A 20,316-nucleotide genomic window follows, 5' to 3' on the forward strand; every position below is an offset into this window, starting at 1 on the left:
GAGTTGTTTAGGTTTAAATAATAGGTGGAGAAATAAAGTCAGAGAATAGAGAATTAATTTGGGATACTACTTCATTAATTTATATTTGAGTGCCTATTGTATACCAATCACTATGTTAGAACTATAAAAACTGTGGTCTCTGCCCTGTCATTCTCAGGCTAGGGAAGGAAATGAAGAAAATAATACCTTGAACAGGAACAAGACTCAGGAAAGTTTTACTTTGCCTCTTAATTTTAAGATAGGGAAGCCTTAGGCATGTTTACACAGTGAAGAGAGGGAGACATTGTATGGGAGAGTGAAGACTTGTCACAGACATTGATCTATCAACTTTCAGAGACTGGTAATTTTCAATAGCAACAGTTCCCTTATATTAAAAAAGTTTTAACAATATAGATGTAAAACATACAAATCAATTAGAGGCCCAGAAGTTTGGCATTTATGAGGTTAGTATGATCATGATTGACAGCTAAATTGAGTTAGAAGCACATTTGAACTCTGAATTATCTATCTGCTCTGAATGTCCACATTGATTAAATTTCTACTTAGCATTTTGTAGAAATAGTTCCAGTGTAAAGCTATTCCCACGCCATCACTCATTTCCACTTTCTTATTTTTTTTATTCAAACTAGTTCATAATTATTGAGGTATATCTTATCAAAGGCATTTTTTCCTAATGCAAAAAAGAAAAAAAATCTGACTCATAAAAACTAGATGAATTTATAAATTCATGAACTATCTATTCATTGCCCATATTCCAAAGGAATGGATTTATGATGAATGCATCTAGTGATTTTTTCAAAAAGGGTTTTTATAACTTCAAATGACAGAATCTCTAGAAGCTACCTTGTTTTTCATATGAAGGGTGTTGTTTCAAACGAGGGCATGGAAACCAGTAAGTATTGGCTTCTGTTTCTGTTGTACACCTTCCAGAAATTTTTGACTGAAGACTCTATGCACTGTAGTTCTTTCCACAGAGTGCTGACTGATATTTGAAGAAGTTTTTTATTTCTCCAAGAAAAATATGATGTATCTCTCCCAAGTCTCATTCTTGTTCTTAAATATATGTATTTTTATTTGTGGAGAAACTATACAAGGTAACTGTGTACAGCAATCTACGGTAAGAATTTCAGCAATACTATTTTAACTAGGAAAGCATGATTATATGGTTTTTAAGATTTATATTAGGTGTTTGAAAAGATTAATTATACTACTCAATATAATTTATGGAAAAATTAAAATTTTATTTAGAAATGCTGAAATTTTGCTTAAGTGATGTTATTTTTAAACTTAGGAAACCATAAACTGAGAGTTGACTCTTAACCTATTTCTTGTGAAAATATTTTAAAGAAATTGCAGGCCTGGGTTAAAAACTAGCCAACAACTTTCTGATTAGCTTTGATAATGAACTATCAGGTAAGTAATAAAAAAATTCACTTAAAAAACCCCACTATTCTACAAACTTTCATATTTCAAATATAGCCTTGTGAGTGGTTACCTAGGATATTAGAAAATTTTATTCAAAACAATGTCAGAGTAATAGCTAATATAGTGTAGACAATACTTACTATGAGGAGATGGGAATTTGAATGTTACACATTTAAATGTTGGTTTATATTTTTTAAATATTACAAAATGTATTTACCACTGTATAGACACAAAATTCCAAAGTTCCAAGGTTAAGAAAGAATTAATTCTAGGAAAGCTACAGAAATATTAATAATTTAACTCTCTAGAATACAAAATATTTAAGAGTATTATTTAAACCTGAAAAAATAACTTGTAACCTAGGTTTTTGAAAACATCTAGTATGCCTGTGATAGGAGTAGAAGAGAAAGAGCAAGAAATTAAAAATAGATCTATGTAACAAAATGTGTCTATCTTTTTGGGACAGATATCTTTTATAATATGATTAGCTCTTTACCTTTCAATATCCAGGTCAAAGGAGGGTAAAGCTTGTTATTATTATAATTTTAATAATAGTTATTTAAATCAATATAACTTCTATGAAAGGATATTGTGACATCAAAGAAACCATAATACCAACAAGAATAGATACAGCTGTAGTTGGCTTTTTAAAATGACATCTGTTGTTGATTTTGCAAAGCAAAATCCCATGCTTTTTTCCTGTTATTACTGATACCTTTCAAACCTCTGAGTATTTTACTTTTAAATCTTTAAGTACTTTACCTTATACAAAAAGTGACAATTTTCCTACACATTTCTCCTCCCCCTACCCTTCAACATGATTTCTAATAACTGGTAGCAGAAAGTATCTCAGGGAATGCTCTTAGTCCATGTTCAAGGAACTTCAAATTGCAAGATTCCCAGAAGAGGGATGGCTCAGCACTGTATCACACACAAATGTGCAGAAGTTAAAGCCACACGGCCACAGTTACAGGAAGCAGACCCTAAGTGCAGTTGGCCCTCCATATCCACGGGTTCTGCATCCACAGATTCAACTAAATGCAGATCGAAACTATTTGGAAAAAAGTTATGTTGTTGCTGACGTTTACTGTGTAGTTAGGCCTAGGATGGTTTCATCTGTACTGAACAGGTACAAACTTTTTGGGTGTTATTATTCATTAAACAATACAGTACCACAACTATTTACACAGCATTTACATTGTGTTAAGTATTATGAGTAATCTAGAGATGATGTAAAGTATACAGGAAGATGTGTGTAGGTTATATGCAAATACTGTGCCTTTTTACAGCATCTGTGGATTTGGGTATCTGCAGGGGTCTGGGAACCAATCCCCGTGGATACCAAGGGATGCTGTAAGTCCTTTTGGAATTTAAGAAAAGAGAGCAAAAGTATTGAATTAACATATACTTATTATTCATACCCAAAATCTACCCATAGGGTTTATTTATAGAATTTGAACTAACCAATTTATTAACTTTTTTTTCCTAATGTTCATCTTTGTTATGTCCTGAAATCTCGTCTTTTCTCATCTTATTTATTGTGTATTGGACCATGTAACACACTTCATATATTTTTTTCTTATTTCTATTTTTTAATGTAAAGCATTCTTCAGTAGCTAACATTGTAGAAGATGTATCTCATGGAAAAGATGAAAGTAAAAGTAATGATACGGTTCATAAGGAAGACTGTGAGGAATCATGTGATATTAAATCTAAAATTATACGAGAAGAAAAACATTTCATGTGCAGTAAGTATTACAAATAACCACAATTATAAAGGTATATGATTTTTATTATTTCTAGGGTACACATGGAAAAATATGTCTTAGCTTTTGTTTGGGTCATTTTATATATATCTTGATTATCTTAGGCCAGAGATTTTATGTGTTTGACACATAGTACATGCTTAGTAAATATTTGGTAAATGAACAAATCCTTTTATATAGCCCTGAGGCATCAAGAGGCCACAGAAGGAAGGGCCAAGCCAGAGGGCACTGGTAGTAGAATTGTATCACTTGGCCAGAACTATTTTCTTAATTCCATTTGAGACAATAGGAAATTTCACCTTAGTTTTGAGGAGGGAATTCATTAATACTGAACAATTGCTGCAATAAGTATAATATAAATTCACAACAATTTATGTAACAAAGCATAAAAAATAAGAAGTTTAAAAATCTCCATTTTTGTTTAGAACTATTTAGTAACAATGCGGTAATTTTCATGGTCTATTATATGTACATAAGGGTGGGATGAAGAAGGGGAATCAGAAATGGAAGAGGTGATGATTTAATCCAGTTCTTACAGGGCTGTAATTCCTAGGTCAGAAAGTATAAAAAGCTCACTTTAATGGGCTTCACTCTATGTGTAACACAGTGTCTCAGGCTTCTCAAACCAGCAAGTGGAGGTTTACGTGCATTAAGGACAAAATATACTAACAAAATATACTAACAAAATAAATTAAAATAGAAACAGACCGATAGATAGAACGGACTGACAGCTGTCAGAGGGGAGGGAAGTGGCTGGGCTGGGTCTAAAAGGTGAAGGGATTAAGCAAAACCAACCAACCAACCAACCAACCCCAAAATCTCATAGGCACAGAAAATAGTATGGTGATACCAGAGGGAAAGAGTGGTGGGGGGACGGGAAGGACGGTATAGGGGGATAAATGCTGATGCAAGAAGACTTGACTTGGGTGATGAGCACAAAATACAATATATACATGATGTATTATAGAATTGTACACCTGAAACCTATATAATTTTAATCAATGTCACCCCAATACATTCAATTAAAAAGAGTTTTTTCTAAAAAAAGGGCAGATGTCTAAAATCAGGAAGAATCTAATAGAAGGTAAGTGACTGAAAGTACCAAAGATGAAGGCTGGGTGAGGCAGATTTTAAAATATCAAGAATTATTAATGTGATTCTACTGCTGGAGTGCAAGTTAGGAACATAGAAATAGGACAATTTTTAAAAGAATAATGTATGCAATCATGTGCGGTTCCTTTTGTTATAAAGGACATCATTAGTATAATTGGAGAAACTTGCATGAGGTCTGAGACATACATGGTCATCAATGTTTGTTTGCTGCTTTTGATGGTTGTGTTGTAGAGAATATCTTTGGTGTAAGAAATAACACTGAAATACCCAGGGACTTCCTGGCAGCATGCCCTCAAATAATTTAGGGAAAAGTTCTTTGTACTCTTCTTGAAACTATTCTAGCAGTAAGCTTATTTGAAAATAAAAACATTTTTAAAAAGGGAAAATTCAACCAGAAACCAGCCAACCAAAATTTGTGACTAAGTTTATGACGTGTGTTTGCAATTCGTTTATATAAAAATATAGCATTAATATAAAAATTAAAAGAAAGGTTTGTTTTTAAAATTAAATTGCATAATAGGGGAGTATTGCCTTTTACTCTCTTATATAGTAAGAATTGATGAGTGTTGGACCTCCTGCTTCTATGCCTCTCATCTTATAAAGTGAGAATTGATACTCAGAATGTTTTCTCTCAATTATATCAGATTAAATTATTTGAGGGAACCTAATTTCATTAAGAAGTGTTACAACAATTGTATTCTTGGTTCACCCCGAGTTATACAAAAATACACTAACTAGAATAGAATATGCAATTCTGAGTATTTAGATAGAGATGTTATTATTTATGTATTTATTCAAAATGATGTACATTTAATTATTTTTCACTGTAATTGGTTTCTATAACAATTTAACATTTAGCAAACACTTTTTATTATGATTTAAGGAAATTTGCAAAATTCTATTATTTCTTACACACGAAGTACCAAAAAACTACTAAGAAATATAATGGATGAGCAGCAAGCTTCCTTGGATTACTTATCTAATCAGGTATGGAGTTTTGGTATTGCGTTGTTATTGCATTTGCACAATGATATAGGTAGCTAGAGTACAATCATTTAATTTTTTAATGCATTCATGTCCAGACATCTGTTTAGTGTCTACTATGTTGGAGGCACCATAGTAAGCCTCAGGCAAACAGAAAGTAGTAACAAAAAAACGGACCTTTATTTAAGGGCTATACAGTCTAGAAGAGCAGAATAATGTATCGAAAATGTTGCAAATGCTGTCAGAGTGACAAAAGATCCAAGAAAAAGCTTCCAGAAACCTTCCTAGATGAATAAATGCTTCAAAGGTCACAAAGGGTGGGGAAGAGGGTAGGGCATTGTATTCTATGGAAGTACTTGGAGTTGGTGCAAGGGCGGAGTGGCCGTTGAGTTAAGGATGTAGAAGAAAAACTGTAACTAAATCGTGGCACACCAGTCACTCCAGTGTCTGAGCAGAGAAATGAAATGATGAGATTGGCAGCTGGTGGGAGGGATGACTTGAGGAGGAGCAGAGGCAGGCGGCAGGGACTCCAGATAGGGAGCTACAAGGCCCAGGCAAGATACAAAGAACAGATTTGCAAGAGCAGTCACATGCAGAAAGAGGCAGAGGAAAGCGAGAGCAGGGGGTAAACAGTGCTGAGTTTAATGGTTGCTATTTAGCGATGCCTTTACTGCTTTGTTTAAACAGTAAAGCATTCAATGTAGAAAAATGGTCATTAGTATAAATGTTTCAGAGCTGAATTTATAAGAGGCTCAGAGGTATCAGTTTTAGAATTCAGCTAAAGGAGGTTTGTTCAAATATAAATTTGCTTAAATGTGTGCATGTGTCTTTAGGTTAATGAGCTCATGAATCGAGTGCTCCTTTTGACCACTGAAGTTTTGAGAAAACAGCTGGATCCTTTCCCTCACAGACCAGTTCAGTCGCATGGTAAGAACTTTGGTATTTCAGACTTTCATGCTTGCCTTTTATTGCTTAAAATTTTCCTGGACAGGTTGGGGCACTTAGACATTTTGTTTAAAAAATACAGCTCACTATTATCTAACAGACTGGAGGAGTAATACCTGCCATTACGCAAATTTCAACACACAGTGTGTAGTTTCCTAAATTGGGAGGCTTTTCTGACTCTTTGAAAGTTATGACTGTATACAGATATTCTGAATCTATTGAAAATAGTATCGTTTTATGTAATTGAATTCTGGGCTCCCTTTTACATTTTATTAATGACTAATCTTCAGTTAGAAGAAAAACTTTCAGAATTCCTCCTACCTATAAAAAATATTTTTGACATGTTTGAAATGTTTCAAATTGGGACTTAACATTTGAAAAGAAAAAGAAAAAAGACAGAAATAAACTAGAATTTAGCACTTTTTGTACTAAAATACAGTATAGTAATTTCTAGAGGCTTGAGTTTCTAAGGAAAATTCCCCATAAATCTTACCAATATGAATTAATATCAAAAAGTTCCAGGCAGATAAATATTATTGAGGGCCTAGTAGTATATGATTTCTCTTTTTTCCTTACAAAGGGAAGGGAATAAATAGTTACTGAGAATCCTCCTATGACTGAGGTATTAAGATAGGCACTTCCAATGTTATTTTATTTTTTTTATTATTTTATTGTATCTCATTTATTGCCCATAACCACCCTAGGTAGGTAGTGTTACATGGTGGTGAAGAGCGTGGAGTGTGATGTTAGACTGCTTTCTGCAAATCCCTCACCTCCTGTTTCCTTAATATGAGTTCCCTCATCGGTAAACTGACAATACCTACCTCATGTCGTTGTTGAGAGAATTAAATGAGTAAATACATGAAAAGCCCCTAAAATATTGCCGGATGCACGTAGCAAGACAATATAAGGGTTTGCTGTGATGGTAATTATCATCAGATGAGGAATACGCAGCCCAGAAATATCTTAATAATCTGTTCACACTTATTTGGATGGTGATGCCAAAGCAGATATTCCAACTCAGATCAGTCTTTCAGTGGGAACTTCTATCATGTCTCTGAGCATTAGTATATTATAAGAATGTCTAAGCAATTCAGAACAAAGGCAACAAATCAATGTCTCCTGGAAACAAAGGGGAAAGCAAAGAATTTTATAGCAAATTTTTTTGTAGATGACATCCTTTGAGTATTTACTGTGTGCTAGGCTCTGTGCTGTGTGCTTACTCAAAGCCGTGTGGTGTAAACAACCGGAATAACACTACAAAGTAGATATTATTATCATTATTTACACATGAAGCAAAGAGGTTCAGTAACTTAGCTAATGTTCTCAGTTATTAAGGAGTGGAACTAGGACTCTACCCAAGCTCCTGGCTCTGGAGTCCTAAGCTTTCACGTTTGTTTTTTGGGATAATTGACACTTGTAAGGATTGAATTTACTTTATGAGATTTATAAAAGATAATACAGAGTAAAGTATCTTAGAGGAAAATGTAATATCCGTGTCCACATAAATACAGTATGTTTATAATCCCCTGGCAATTGCAGAATGCTTTGGGGAGGCTGATTATAGGTGCTACAATTCTATTGTCAACAGAGCAGGCTCCATCTCCAAGCATAATTTCTTGGTGAAGGAAGTAATTTTCCTCTCCTCTCCCTTTGCTTCTTGTAACACAGCAGAGTTTCTGAAATTTTGAATAGGGTTGTCAGAGATATGTCAATAGTAAATCTATTTAATTCCTTTGGATTTTCTCCTCTCCATACATATAGATTATTTTTATATATTATGCCCCCAAGATAAGCCTGGATTCCTGAAAGGGCATTATTTACTGGGCAAGAGACTATATAATTATAAAATATATTAAATAAATGTTGATTGCAAATAAAACCTTTAAATAGTATTGAGTACTAAAAACTAACAGTGATATTATGTTAATTACAGCATACATTCTTTAATCCCAGTTCTTCCATGCATTTTCTTCTTATTTCTAAAATTGAGATCATTTTTTATTTCTAAGAGTTAAGATAATTATATCATTAATGGAAATTATAATAATTTCAGAGAACACTGTTAATCCCCTACAGTAAAATGATTGTCTTAAATGTACACTTGAAAATATCCTAAATAACTAATTTTACTTTCCTAGGTTTAGATTGTACTGATATTAAAGATACTGTTGGCTCTGTCACCAAAACACCAAGTGGTTTATATGTAATCTATCCAGAAGGATCTAGCTATCCATTTGAGGTAAAGTTTTCCCCTTATTGTATGAAATAGGATAAGCATCCAACCAACTAAATTAATGTTAAAATTTAATTGTTTTAATATTTAATTTTTTTCTTGAAAAAAATATAAGTAAATTAGTAAAAATTCCAGTTTCAAAATTTTGGTTTTTTGAAATTCTTTGCCCAAACCACAAACATGTAAAAGAACTAGAGAATCTGGGTTTTCATGGTTATACTTTTCAACACAAATCCTTTTGGTGCAAGATCTTATATTATTCTTAATATAGTAGGCAGAACTGTGGAATATAAATACTTATTTGCTTTAATTAGCTTATGGATGTTAGAAAATAATGGTGTGCTTTGCCTTGGAACTTACTAAAAATACTTTTGATTTGCCTTCCTACATATATGGTTATAATTTCTTTGTTTGACAAGTGATTTTATGTGATTGTATAAGAAATTAATAATTTAAAAGACCATTAAAGTCAGACAGATTGAGAAGCTGATCCATTCTTGAATTGAATAAAATAAATTACTGATGTCTATTCTTAGTAGTTCTATGCTAGGATTTCTAGAAGAAATTTCTACTAGAAATTATGTACTATTATATATTATATATATAATGTATATAATTTTTCTGGGTACATTTTTATGCATAAGAAAGTTTATGGCACTGGTATCGCACCTTGTTGATAGTCTTTAATACACAATAAAGTAAATTTTTTCTAAGTAGATACCACCAGTTTCTCTTCTTAGAATTACTAACATTATTTTTTTACACCTATTCACAAGATGTCAAAAAATTAGGAATTAGGTGGGAAATAATTTTTAAATTACTCAGTTCAAAATGGGCCAGAACTGATGTGGAAAAGGAAGGCTTCTAGTTTTTGAAGAGTGGGGTGCATATTCCCCTCTTTTGGGGGGCGTGCTGTTCCCTGACTTCCTCCACACTGCCTCTCTGTGCAGCAGCAGGTCTGTCCTGGCGAGGACCACTCCGCCTTCTCCCTAGGTCAGTTCTCTGGGTTCCCACAGTTGTCTCTTAGGGGCATTTTGCACAGCACCCACAGATGGGCTTCTGAGTGCCCGCTGAGATGGGACGCAGGTCATGCCTTACTGTCTGAAAAGCCCAGTCTAAACACGACCCTTCCAGGCTTTTGGAGAAAAAATAATAAAAAACAGGCACGCAGGAATATTCAACACTGTTTTGTGTGTGTGTGTGTGTTTAAAGTCAACATTTTCAACTCAAAGGAAAAGTTCATTTGAAAGAAATACATCACTCTGCTACATCTTATCGGTACTCTTATCACTCAACTGAAAAATATGTAGAGTTAAGGAATAAGAGAATAACCTTAAAATGCTACACACACCAAACACCTATATATTTTTAAAAAATGACTGATACAGGGACTATACTTCAGAGAACTACAAGTTTGTTTGATCATAAACAAAATTCTTTGTAGAAATTTTTTAAAAATCTGCATATATTAATATCATACAATTGCATTGAAACTCTCAGTGAAAGTCTCTTCTCCTTCTCTAGGCTTAAGAGTGAAGCATGAGTTTTACAGCTAAGAATGAAAATCATAGTATGTTCCTTTTGTCTTCTCTGGGTCTGTTTCAGGTAATGTGTGACATGGATTACAGAGGAGGCGGATGGACTGTGATACAGAGAAGGGCTGATGGGATAACTGATTTCCAAAGGATGTGGTGTGATTATCTGGATGGATTTGGTGACCTTTTAGGTCAAATTATAATTTATTTTTCCTGTATCTTTTTTTCTTCTTTTTGATATTACACCTAGAGACTGTCTCTTGGTCAAATTGTTAGTTAAAAAAAAAAAAAGTAAATCCTTGTGAATATCAAAATATGACTAAATCACTGTCATAATATGTCAAATTATTTAAAATAAGTAGGTCTTTAATTGAAATTTGGAAATCTTTCATTTTATATACCTGTTGAAATGTTATTTGAATGAAAATTTAAATTGGGTGTTTAAGTATCTGCTATGTACCTAGCAGAGTTCTAGCAGGTGCTCAACAACTATTTGTAGAAAGAATAACTGTATGGGCATGGTTGTTGTAAACCTTGAAATTCTTCAGATGTGTGTTGTGCCTACAGAAGTAAATGAAATGGAGAATTTAGGTATGTGGCTGAACAAAGTCAAGTAATGTGAACCGGGAGTAATGTTTTATGAAAATATCAGTTAAAATCACTATGTTCAAAACCTGAGGAAAAATGTAAACCTCAGGTTGATTGTAAAATCTGTTTACATTATTGCCACACAACAGTATAACTTTTGTTGGTGAATAGAAATATCAGTATTTCTGAATACTTTAGATTTTCCATTAGTTGGAATGTTTGCAGGTGATTTCCGTCATTTTTATGCTAGTTTAAGTTGCTGTTGTTATAATTTAAATCTTTAGCATCCCGTAATAATGTCATTCAATGACTTAGCACTGAATGCCAGTGATTTTAGAAGGGCCATGAAATACAATAAAATGTTATGTATAAGGCCAAATAGCTGCCATGTATGGAGTGCAGTTAATATACTTGTATTTTCTCAGCATTAACCTCCAAATTTCCACTGAGGCTTTGAATTGTCACCTTCCTGACATTATGCTTATTTTTATGGGGAAATTATATGAACAGACTGTTTTGTACATATATATATGTACATATATTTAAAAAACTTGCAATAAAGTTAAGTATATTGTTAAGTCTTAAATTTGGGGTGTGGTAGAGGGGAAAGATGGTAGGGGCATTTAAAATGGACAGCCAGACTTTGGACACTGCCCAGACCCCTAGGGACCCATCTCGCTTCCCGGGCTGCTTTATGCTTCCTGTACCCCCTTTCTTCCTCTGCTTCTTCAGGACAGTTTTCCATTCTAAGTGGGTGTGTAGCTAAAATACTCCTGTAAGCCCTGGAGAGGGACTTAGTATCTTAGCTATAGTTTGAAGAGTTTGAATGCTGTCACACAGTCCCTCAACTCTTTGAAGTTTATTTTGACTAGATCCTTACTTGAATAATTTCATGATTCAGGGAGAGAAATATATTTCAGAGCAGGAGTGTGCACATTCAGGCTGTGGCATGGTGGGTGGGGGAAGTAAAGCCGTTGGCTAGAACATGCAAGAAATATGCAGTCTGAATTAGGGCGTTAATAATTCACCCGGGATCTACAATCGCCTTGGAAATATTGGCCCTAAACCTGGGGATACTCCAGTGTTGTTACGTTACATTTCTATTGGTGGGTAGTTCGCAAGCTGCATTATAACAAAGGAACGTTTGGTCACAAAACATTCTTCTCGAAGACAGAAAAAAATAATTTCAACTGAGCATTATCAGGAAATGTCTCGTTACGAGGTGCTGATTTGGAGGTTAAACCTCTTGTATTGACCAGTACCCATCATTTTGTTACCTGCCATAATGTCTCAACTGGCTTTTTATTGACATGTTTTACGCTAAAACTTGACTTTTTACTTAATTACTCTTTAAATGAAGTTTTGAATTTAATTTGGGGAAATAAAAATGAAAGAGTCTAGTTATCCTCAGTCTAGTGAAGAGGGGAGAAGCTTGTTTTTTGGAAACTAGGCAAACACTGATAATTTGAGCAAGGTCCTTCCAGTCCCTCCAATGATTTATATGAGCCATTTCAGAGTTTTTGAAATATCAAACAACACCAAACACTCAGTAATAAAGGGTTATTTTAATTTGTATTAAAAAATATTTTTAAAAGCTGTTTGTTTGTTTTTTTTAACAGGTGAATTCTGGCTAGGACTAAAAAAGATTTTTTATATAGTAAATCAGAAAAATACCAGTTTCATGCTGTATGTGGCATTGGAATCTGAAGATGATACATGGGCTTATGCATCATATGATAATTTTTGGCTAGAGGATGAAACAAGGTTTTTTAAAATGCACTTAGGACGGTATTCAGGAAATGCTGGTAAGTTTCTTATTCATAAAATTATCCAGAGGACTTAAATATAACTGACTTAATATTAGGTGAAGATAAAAATAATGCATTCCTCTTGGTATATGACACATAACTGATAAAAGAAAAGATTAGGAATGAGAAAACTGGCCAGGTCTCGAGTTTTGAAACTGTGTTATGGTTGCTGTACCCCATCATGATTTTGAAGTGCTTTATACTCTTTAAAACAATTGGTCACATGTAACCTTAGCTGATTCTTTAGAGTGCCTGCGGGTTAGGCTTGGAAGATATCATTTACATTTTCTTCTTCAGAGAGGCTGGCATTGAGAAGTCATAAAATGTTAGAGCTGATCTTCACTCTTCTCACTTTGCAGGTGAAGAAACCTGAAAGATTAAGTGACTTGCCCAAGATTCCCAGCTCATCACATCTGAGCCAGGGCAAGAACCCAGGTTGATAGAATAACTAGTTTAGTGTTTTTTCACTATATATCGGTGCACCTACTTATTTCCAAATAACCTTAATTTGTTAGAACTATAAAATACTTGATGTTAAACTTATAGTTTGATGTTAAAATTTTGAATTTGAGTTAAGAAATACTAAATTTAACTCTCTTGTTGCTCATCATAGTGCTTATGTGTTCATTTAGTGTTAGAAATACAAAAATATATGACATATATTCCTAAGTCTTTAAGTGATCACAATATAGAGGGGTAAATAAATAAAACTGAAAACAGAATACTGATAAAGCTTTGGGGATTAAAGGGAAGGAAAAAATTACTACTTTGTTTTACTACCCAATTAAAGAGAAAATAAGTTGAACAGACCATATTTAAAGCAACTCTCTGGTCTACTAAAAATATTATATAAAATGTATTACTAAAACTTAATTTTGTTGGAATAAAAAAATCAATTGGATGAATTAACTATCCTATATGCTGTGAATTGAAAGACCTGCTTGAAATAGTAATGTGTTTGTAATGTGTTTCTCATTGAACTGTCTGATTTTCAGGTTCATTGTTCCTCTACTTGGTTATTTAAAGAAAATGTCAAGTTACATGTAATTAAAGGGCAAATGCTACTTATTTAGGTACAGTATACTAATCTCAAGATAGATCTAAATTCTATTTAAAGATGATTTGATTTTTATAGACATCTATGTGAGAAAAACAGATACATCAAAGTGTATACCAATTTAGTTGTCATAGAGATCAGCAGATAAAATAAAGCATTTTGCTCAAGAAAAAATAAAGGAGGAAGAAAATGACTCCAATTGATTGCATACAGAAAATTATCATGGAAAGGTAGTTTTCAACAAGGGGTTAATATTAGATCCCACCTGGAAAACTTTTGAAAGTCTTGCAGAATCTGAATCAGTAAATTTGGGCCCAGGTATTTGCATTCACAGATGGATATGTTGGCATCTTTATAGTTGAGAACCACTGATCTGTACTTGGAGGAATGAATAAGCTTCTGGCAAATGCATGTTGGCAAAGAGAGTGGCTTGAGTGAAAGTACAGAGGGAGGAAAATTACTGGCTATGAAGAGTTGTCTGGTATGTTGGAATGTATGACATCTATGAGGGGATTAGCATTGAGATATTAGGTGAAATTCTGAAATCTTTTAAATCTTGAGATAGAGGGAAAATTTTAAAGAGTTACAATATATAATTTTTAGTGCTTCATTTCTAAAAGTGTAAAGAACTGTCTAAATATGGAACATACTATGTTCGGAAAAGTTTATGTGGGGTTTCTCTAAAGAATTATTAGGATCTAAGTAGAGAATAAGATTTAATGACAAAAAGTTTTTCATTATATAAATCTCAAATTTTGCCATACTCTATATTTTTCCAGTAAGGCTCTTAAGAAACTTTTGTTGATCACATAATCAAAATAAAGAAAAAAGTTGTCAGTAGAATGAAAAGATGGAAACATAGATAAAACCAGGGGCTTAAGAGTGATCATGTGTGTGGGTGGAGATGAGCTACAAAGTTGACTGAGTTCAGAGCAAAAATAGAAGTATGAGAGTTGAACATTTGAACAACTCAGTTTTTCCATGAAAAGGACATATATTCCTGATTCTAAAACTCAAGAGAAATTTCTCTGGGTTCAGGGAAAACAGTGTCGTGTTCTCTAAGTGCACTCTAACAGAAAAGATGGTGTTGAGTTTTAATGGGCTCTTTCTTAAAAAATAGACATGTGCATCATATTTTTGAAATAGTTTCTTAAATATAATTGAGAGAGGAGCTGATCTTTCTGATGGTCAGTTAGATTTTATCCAGGGAGAGTATCTGTGGAGGGGTCATATAATTTAGGCAGTGCTCCATAAGTATTGTCTCTTTCATCTAAACTTCTGAAAGGTATTGTACTATGTGGGTGTTGAAAATATAGTCTCTCTGCAAATACTTGTGACGTGGGCATTTTGCTTCACGTGAAGAACAGTTGGAGGCTCTGCACGTAGGTATGGTACAGGCCACCACACTGCTAATCAAGTTCTCTGACTCCTTAAAGGCTTATCTCAAGAGATGCTGGACGTTTGGGAGCATAATGAAACAAATGGGGCTGTGAATTCTTCAAAGATTTTGCATAGCTTCACTTTTAGTTCAAACTTATTAGTGAAGTTTACCTACAGGTGAAATCTAGGTACAGTGAGATGATTTAGAATATTTTATTTATACAAATTTTATTATACAAAACATGACTCCTACCCCTGCCACTTAGTTAACTGGTTTGCCTTGGCCAAGATACTTAATCTTCGAAGATCATTGAGAATATCAGGGATAATGTCCAATGTAAGCCCTTTAAAAATTGTATTCTTTTAACTATTCAATTAGTTTAAATATCATGTAGAGAGCCATGTAGAAAAGGCACATTTCAGTAGTGTACCTAATTTTTGAGGGCATTGGGCATTTTATATAAACTTGGTAGCATATAAATAAAACCAAAAAACTTTTGCAGTTACAAATCTAAGTTTTATAATGCAGAAATTTCACATTCATTCATACCTCTTTATCTATAAGGTGCTGTAAAATGGTAGTGGTATGAAAACCTCTTATGTGTAAATTATTTTCTTTTTCTATATTAACAATCATCACATTCTTCTTTCCTGAAGAATGACAGGTCTATACACCACCATCTTTGGCCTAAATTACCTGATTACATCTACACAGCCAAACTTCCATTTTGGATTGTGATTTTATATCACATGTTCACTTAAAGATCCCTATTACCTTGAGGAATTCATCCTCAGATTTTGCCATATTGCAAGCTGGAGGAGAGTTTGTAATTTGACAGCTTGTAGAAAATAATTTAAATCTCATTTCTAGATGCAATGCTTCTGCATAATAGGCTGGTAAAGGTCAATTAAAAAGTACAAAAAGCACCCGGCCGGGCATGGCTCAGCAGTTGAGCATTGACCTAGGATCCAGGTGATCGGGGTTCGATTCCCAGTCAGGGCACATGCCCGGGTTGTGGGCTTGATCAATGGCTCTCTCATCATTGATGTTTCTATCTCTCTCTCTCCCTCTCCTTTCCCCTCTCTGAAATCAATAAAGATATATTTAAAGAAAAAATTACAAAAAGTGCCTTTAAGTTTAGTCATTTACAAAATCTCTTTTACCCAGGCGATGCATTCCGGGGCTTCAGGAAAGAAGACAATCAGAATGCAATGCCTTTCAGCACGGCAGATGTTGATAATGACGGATGTTATCCCGCATGCCCTGTCAGTGGTCAGTCTGTGCAGAGCTGCAGTCACCTCAATAACAACACGGGGTGGTGGTTCAACCAATGTGGCCTAGCAAATCTGAATGGCATTCATCGCTTCCCTGGAAAATTGCTTGCAACTGGAATTCAATGGGGCACATGGACCAAAAACAGCTCGCCTGTCAAGATTAAATCTGTTTCAATGAAAATCAGGAGAACTTATAATCCGTATTTTAAGTAACTTCATTTAAATTGTGATGCATGTTCCACAATTATTTTTGATAATGTATAAAAGATTTTACATAGTTTCTCTTTTTACTGCGTGTTTTAAACATTTTAGCCAAAATTTGACAGTAGATCATATCAAGGGATTAAGAGTGGAATTAGGCCCTGTCAGCAAGGCTCAGTGGTTGAGCACTGACCTGTGAACCAGGAGGTCACGATTCCATCAGATTCCCCCTGTCAGGTTAAGAGCCTGGGTTTCAGGCTCAATCCCCAGTAGGGGACGTGCAGGAGGCAGTCGATCAGTGATTCTCATCATTGATGTTTCTATCTCTCTCCCTCTCCCCTTCTCTTTCTGAAATCAATAAAAACATATTTAAAAATAGAGCATAATTAGAAACTTTTAATTTTGTAGAGCTTTAATAAAAGAAAACATGGCTCAATGCATGCTCTTATTACTAACTATATTAATAATATGTAATAACATTTGTTTTCAGTGAATTATGACATCTTCTAGGGTCTGCTGTCCTTTTAAAGGATTTTTAATTTTTTAAAAATAAAGCATTAAATCATCATAGATTAGAAAAATTAAAGAGAGCATTATACTTATGTCTGTATTTATTTTAAATGGTACCTATGTAATCTACAATTTCTATTGAAGACAATTACAAGGAATAACTTTGTGCTGATTAATACATAAACTTCACATGGTTTAAAAACCTTACTACGTCTAGATGATTCCACAATATTTTATAGGTAATAAGAATTTGCTGCAAAAATAAAGTCCTCCTTGTTTTTCCATTTTATTGTGATTAATAGTTTTATGCTTGTTTGTAATAAATTTACTGTATATGTATATCCTGATCAGTTGCATTCTAAAACACATTTACATCTTTCTCTCTTTAAGCCAGTAGAATGGTATGAATTTTAAGGGAAGGGCAGTGGAAAAAGAGTGACGAGTCAGTGGTCTACAGGTGGCTCTGGGAAGACAGTCTCCTCTCCTTTTTGCACTGAGTTGGAAGGAGTTGGAGTGGTAAGGATTCCATGGGAAAACACAGCAGGAAACATGCTGGGCAAAGTGACAGTTATTGATAAGAAAGATGAGGAAAACCACCAAGACTCAGCGTTAAGCAGAAAAGTGCTTTGTCCAGAGCTAGGATCACATAATGTGTAAAGGAAGGTAGAAGTAGATGAAAGACTAGGTGGGGAGAGGACTGAATTAAATGTACTAGAATATAGATATCAGGGAACAATCTGAGCCCAGAATAGAGCTTACCTGGCTCAGAACACAGAATCTGATCTGAATTTAGGGATGGGCAAAATAACATGGTCACCATTCAAAATTCCTTTCACTTTGATCTCCTCTCCAAGGAGTGAATAAGTCGTGTACAGAATTTATACGAGAGAAGGTTGCAGGGGCATGAACATGCTTCCCCATGGCCTCCTGTGCATCTCACGGAGGCACAGCTGAGGATGTGGTTGGAGGAGCACAGGGTTGCGGGTTCACTGCCTTTTATACTTCAGTGATTCGAACACCAGAAAAATCTATCTACAAATTAAGGAAATCGTGTTGCCCTGTAGCAAGCCACATCTAATAAGCGGATCTGGACCTTGAAATTCTTGCTGAGCTTGCACAGGGACAATCTCCTTTGTTGTGCTGCAAGGTCTAGGGGCTTCACAGTTTTAATCTCACCATAAAGACTATGGAGATAATGGAAACTTTGAGGATAAAAGCAGAATTGGAATAAGTTCGGGGATGTTAAGGAAAAGACAGATCCAGTGCAGTGAGAAATTTTACTCTCTTTAGGCTTGCGAGTGTGAAGATATATATGATTCTGAATGGCTAAGGGGCAATAACCTCCAGGATGCCTTGTGAGAAACTATAAGAGTATTAAGAGGCCTCAAACCCCACTGCAAAGAAGAAGGTATATATATTTAAGTGTGTTTTTTACTTATTTCAGAGAGAGGAAAGGAAGGGAGAGGGAGAGAGAGAGAAACATCAGTGTGAGAGCGTACATTGATTGGCTGCCTCCTGCACGCCCCCTACTGGGGATCAAGGCTCCAACCCAGGCATGTGTCCTGACCAGGAATCAAACTGTGACCTGGTTCATGAATGGATGCTCAACGACTGAGCCACACTGGCCAGGCAAGAAGATATATCTTGGGTAATAATTCTGAGCTTCAGACTCCCCAAAATGAAGTGACCTGACCCTTAGAAGTTAGGAGATCAGGACATCTGATCCCTTTTTGCTATCTACTACCTCAACAGCATGCAAACATGTCTTAGAAGGTCTGGGTCACATGCCTATGGTCCAGATGACATCCTTACAAATTTATTCTTTCAGCATCTAAGGAACTTCCTGGGTAAATGGTCCCATTTAAGAATACAAATACTTTATTCTTTCATCAATTTACACCTTACCAGTAAACATTGAAACTGTATCCTCTTAAAAATCAAAAGAAAAATATATAGATCCCAAAGCTTCTCTCTAAACCATCATAGATTAGTTATAAATAGAAAAAAGTTAACATAATAGCTTTGAGAGCTATAGTTCTTAGAAGTAGTCCAAAAGCAAGTAATAATCTATTTAGAAATAACTATAAAGCATTACTAAGAAACACAAACAACTCTAGATAGCAACACAATCATAGTCTTCCATTGGAAGACTTACAACAAAGGGCCTCAGATGTATGAAGTTGAGTAGTGGGCGTGAGAACCAAGAACAATTTGGAGTTTCAGGAAAAAAGTATGAGAAGGACTTAGGTTGTGTCAAGAAGTCACTGACACACGCTGCCTCAATGGCAAATGTGACATAGGTTTTACTGAGGAAAAAATGCATAGGATGGTAGATAGGAGAGCCTACTTATCTTAATGAACAATGTGGTCTGGGAGGTCAATTTTGTAACAGGATAAGCTTCAGGGTTGAGAAAGCGGCCTCATTTGAAAGGGGAGTCCACTGAAGCTCAGTGCCTGGTACCTGCTCTTTGCATTGAGCCACTGTAGATCCACTGCAGATACACTGAGCCTGCTCTTTGATAAGCTACCTAAAGAAGGGAGACAATGAGCCCTTAGGCTATTCAGATCTGTCTCCAAAGTAATCCATAAATTTAAAATAAGAACACCATTAAAAGGTCAATAGGATTTCCTTTTTTTAAATTTTGAAGAAATTTGAAGTGCTTCTGGAAGTGTGATGAATGAGAACAGATAATATGTTTGAAAAAAATTGATGAGGTCTTGATGCATTGATTATGAAAGTGTATTATAGCCCGGCCGGCCGTGGCTCAGTGGATGAACATCGACCTAGGATCCAGATGATCGGGGTTCGATTCCCGGTCAGGGCACATGCCCGGGTTGCGGGCTCGATCCCCAGTCGGGGGCGTGCAGGAGGCAGCTGATCAATGACTCTCTCATCATTGATGTTTCTATCTCTCTCTCTCCTACTCATTTCCTCTCTCTGAAATTAATAAAGATATATTTTTTTTAAAAAAAGAAAAGAAAGTGTATTATAAATATACAAGTTATTTATTTATTTATTTATTTATTTATTTATTTATTTATTTATTTATTTATTTCTGTGTGACAAATTACCACAAACTTAGTGACTTTATTTTTTTTATTTTTTATTTTTTTTAAATGTCTTTATTGATTTCAGAGAGAGGAAAGGAGAGGGAGAAAGAGAGATAGAAACATCAATGATGAGAGAGTCACTGGGGATGGAGCCCACAACCCGGGCATGTGCCCTGACCAGGAATTGAACCCCGATCGCCTGGATCCCAGGTCGATGCTCAACCGCTGAGCCACGCCCTGCCGGGCAAACTTAGTGACTTTAAAAGACACTCCTTTATTAGCTCACAGTTCTGTAAGTCAGATGTTTGGCAAGGTGTGGATAGGTTTTCTGCTCAGGGTATTATGATGCTGAAATCAAGGCATACAAATGTCCAATCAATATTGTACACTGGAAACTAATATAATTAATATAATATTGTATACCAACTGTACTTAAATAATA

The 20,316-nt window shown here is 34.8% G+C and overlaps 1 protein-coding gene across 1 annotated transcript; it reads left to right on the forward strand.

Moving 5' to 3' along the window:
* Positions 1-1,021: 1,021 nt before the first annotated feature.
* On the forward strand, positions 1,022-16,325 carry ANGPTL5 (angiopoietin like 5; the record flags this gene model as incomplete). Its single annotated transcript, XM_081154246.1, has 8 exons — positions 1,022-1,117; positions 3,029-3,173; positions 5,188-5,291; positions 6,122-6,215; positions 8,375-8,475; positions 10,075-10,195; positions 12,212-12,397; positions 16,006-16,325. The coding sequence occupies 8 exons, from the start codon at positions 1,022-1,024 to the stop codon at positions 16,323-16,325; spliced, it is 1,167 nt and encodes a 388-aa protein (XP_081010372.1).
* Positions 16,326-20,316: the final 3,991 nt, after the last annotated feature.

The sequence above is a fragment of the Miniopterus schreibersii genome (assembly GCF_964146895.1).
Source record: "Miniopterus schreibersii genome assembly, chromosome: 12".
Lineage (NCBI taxonomy): Eukaryota > Metazoa > Chordata > Mammalia > Chiroptera > Miniopteridae > Miniopterus > Miniopterus schreibersii.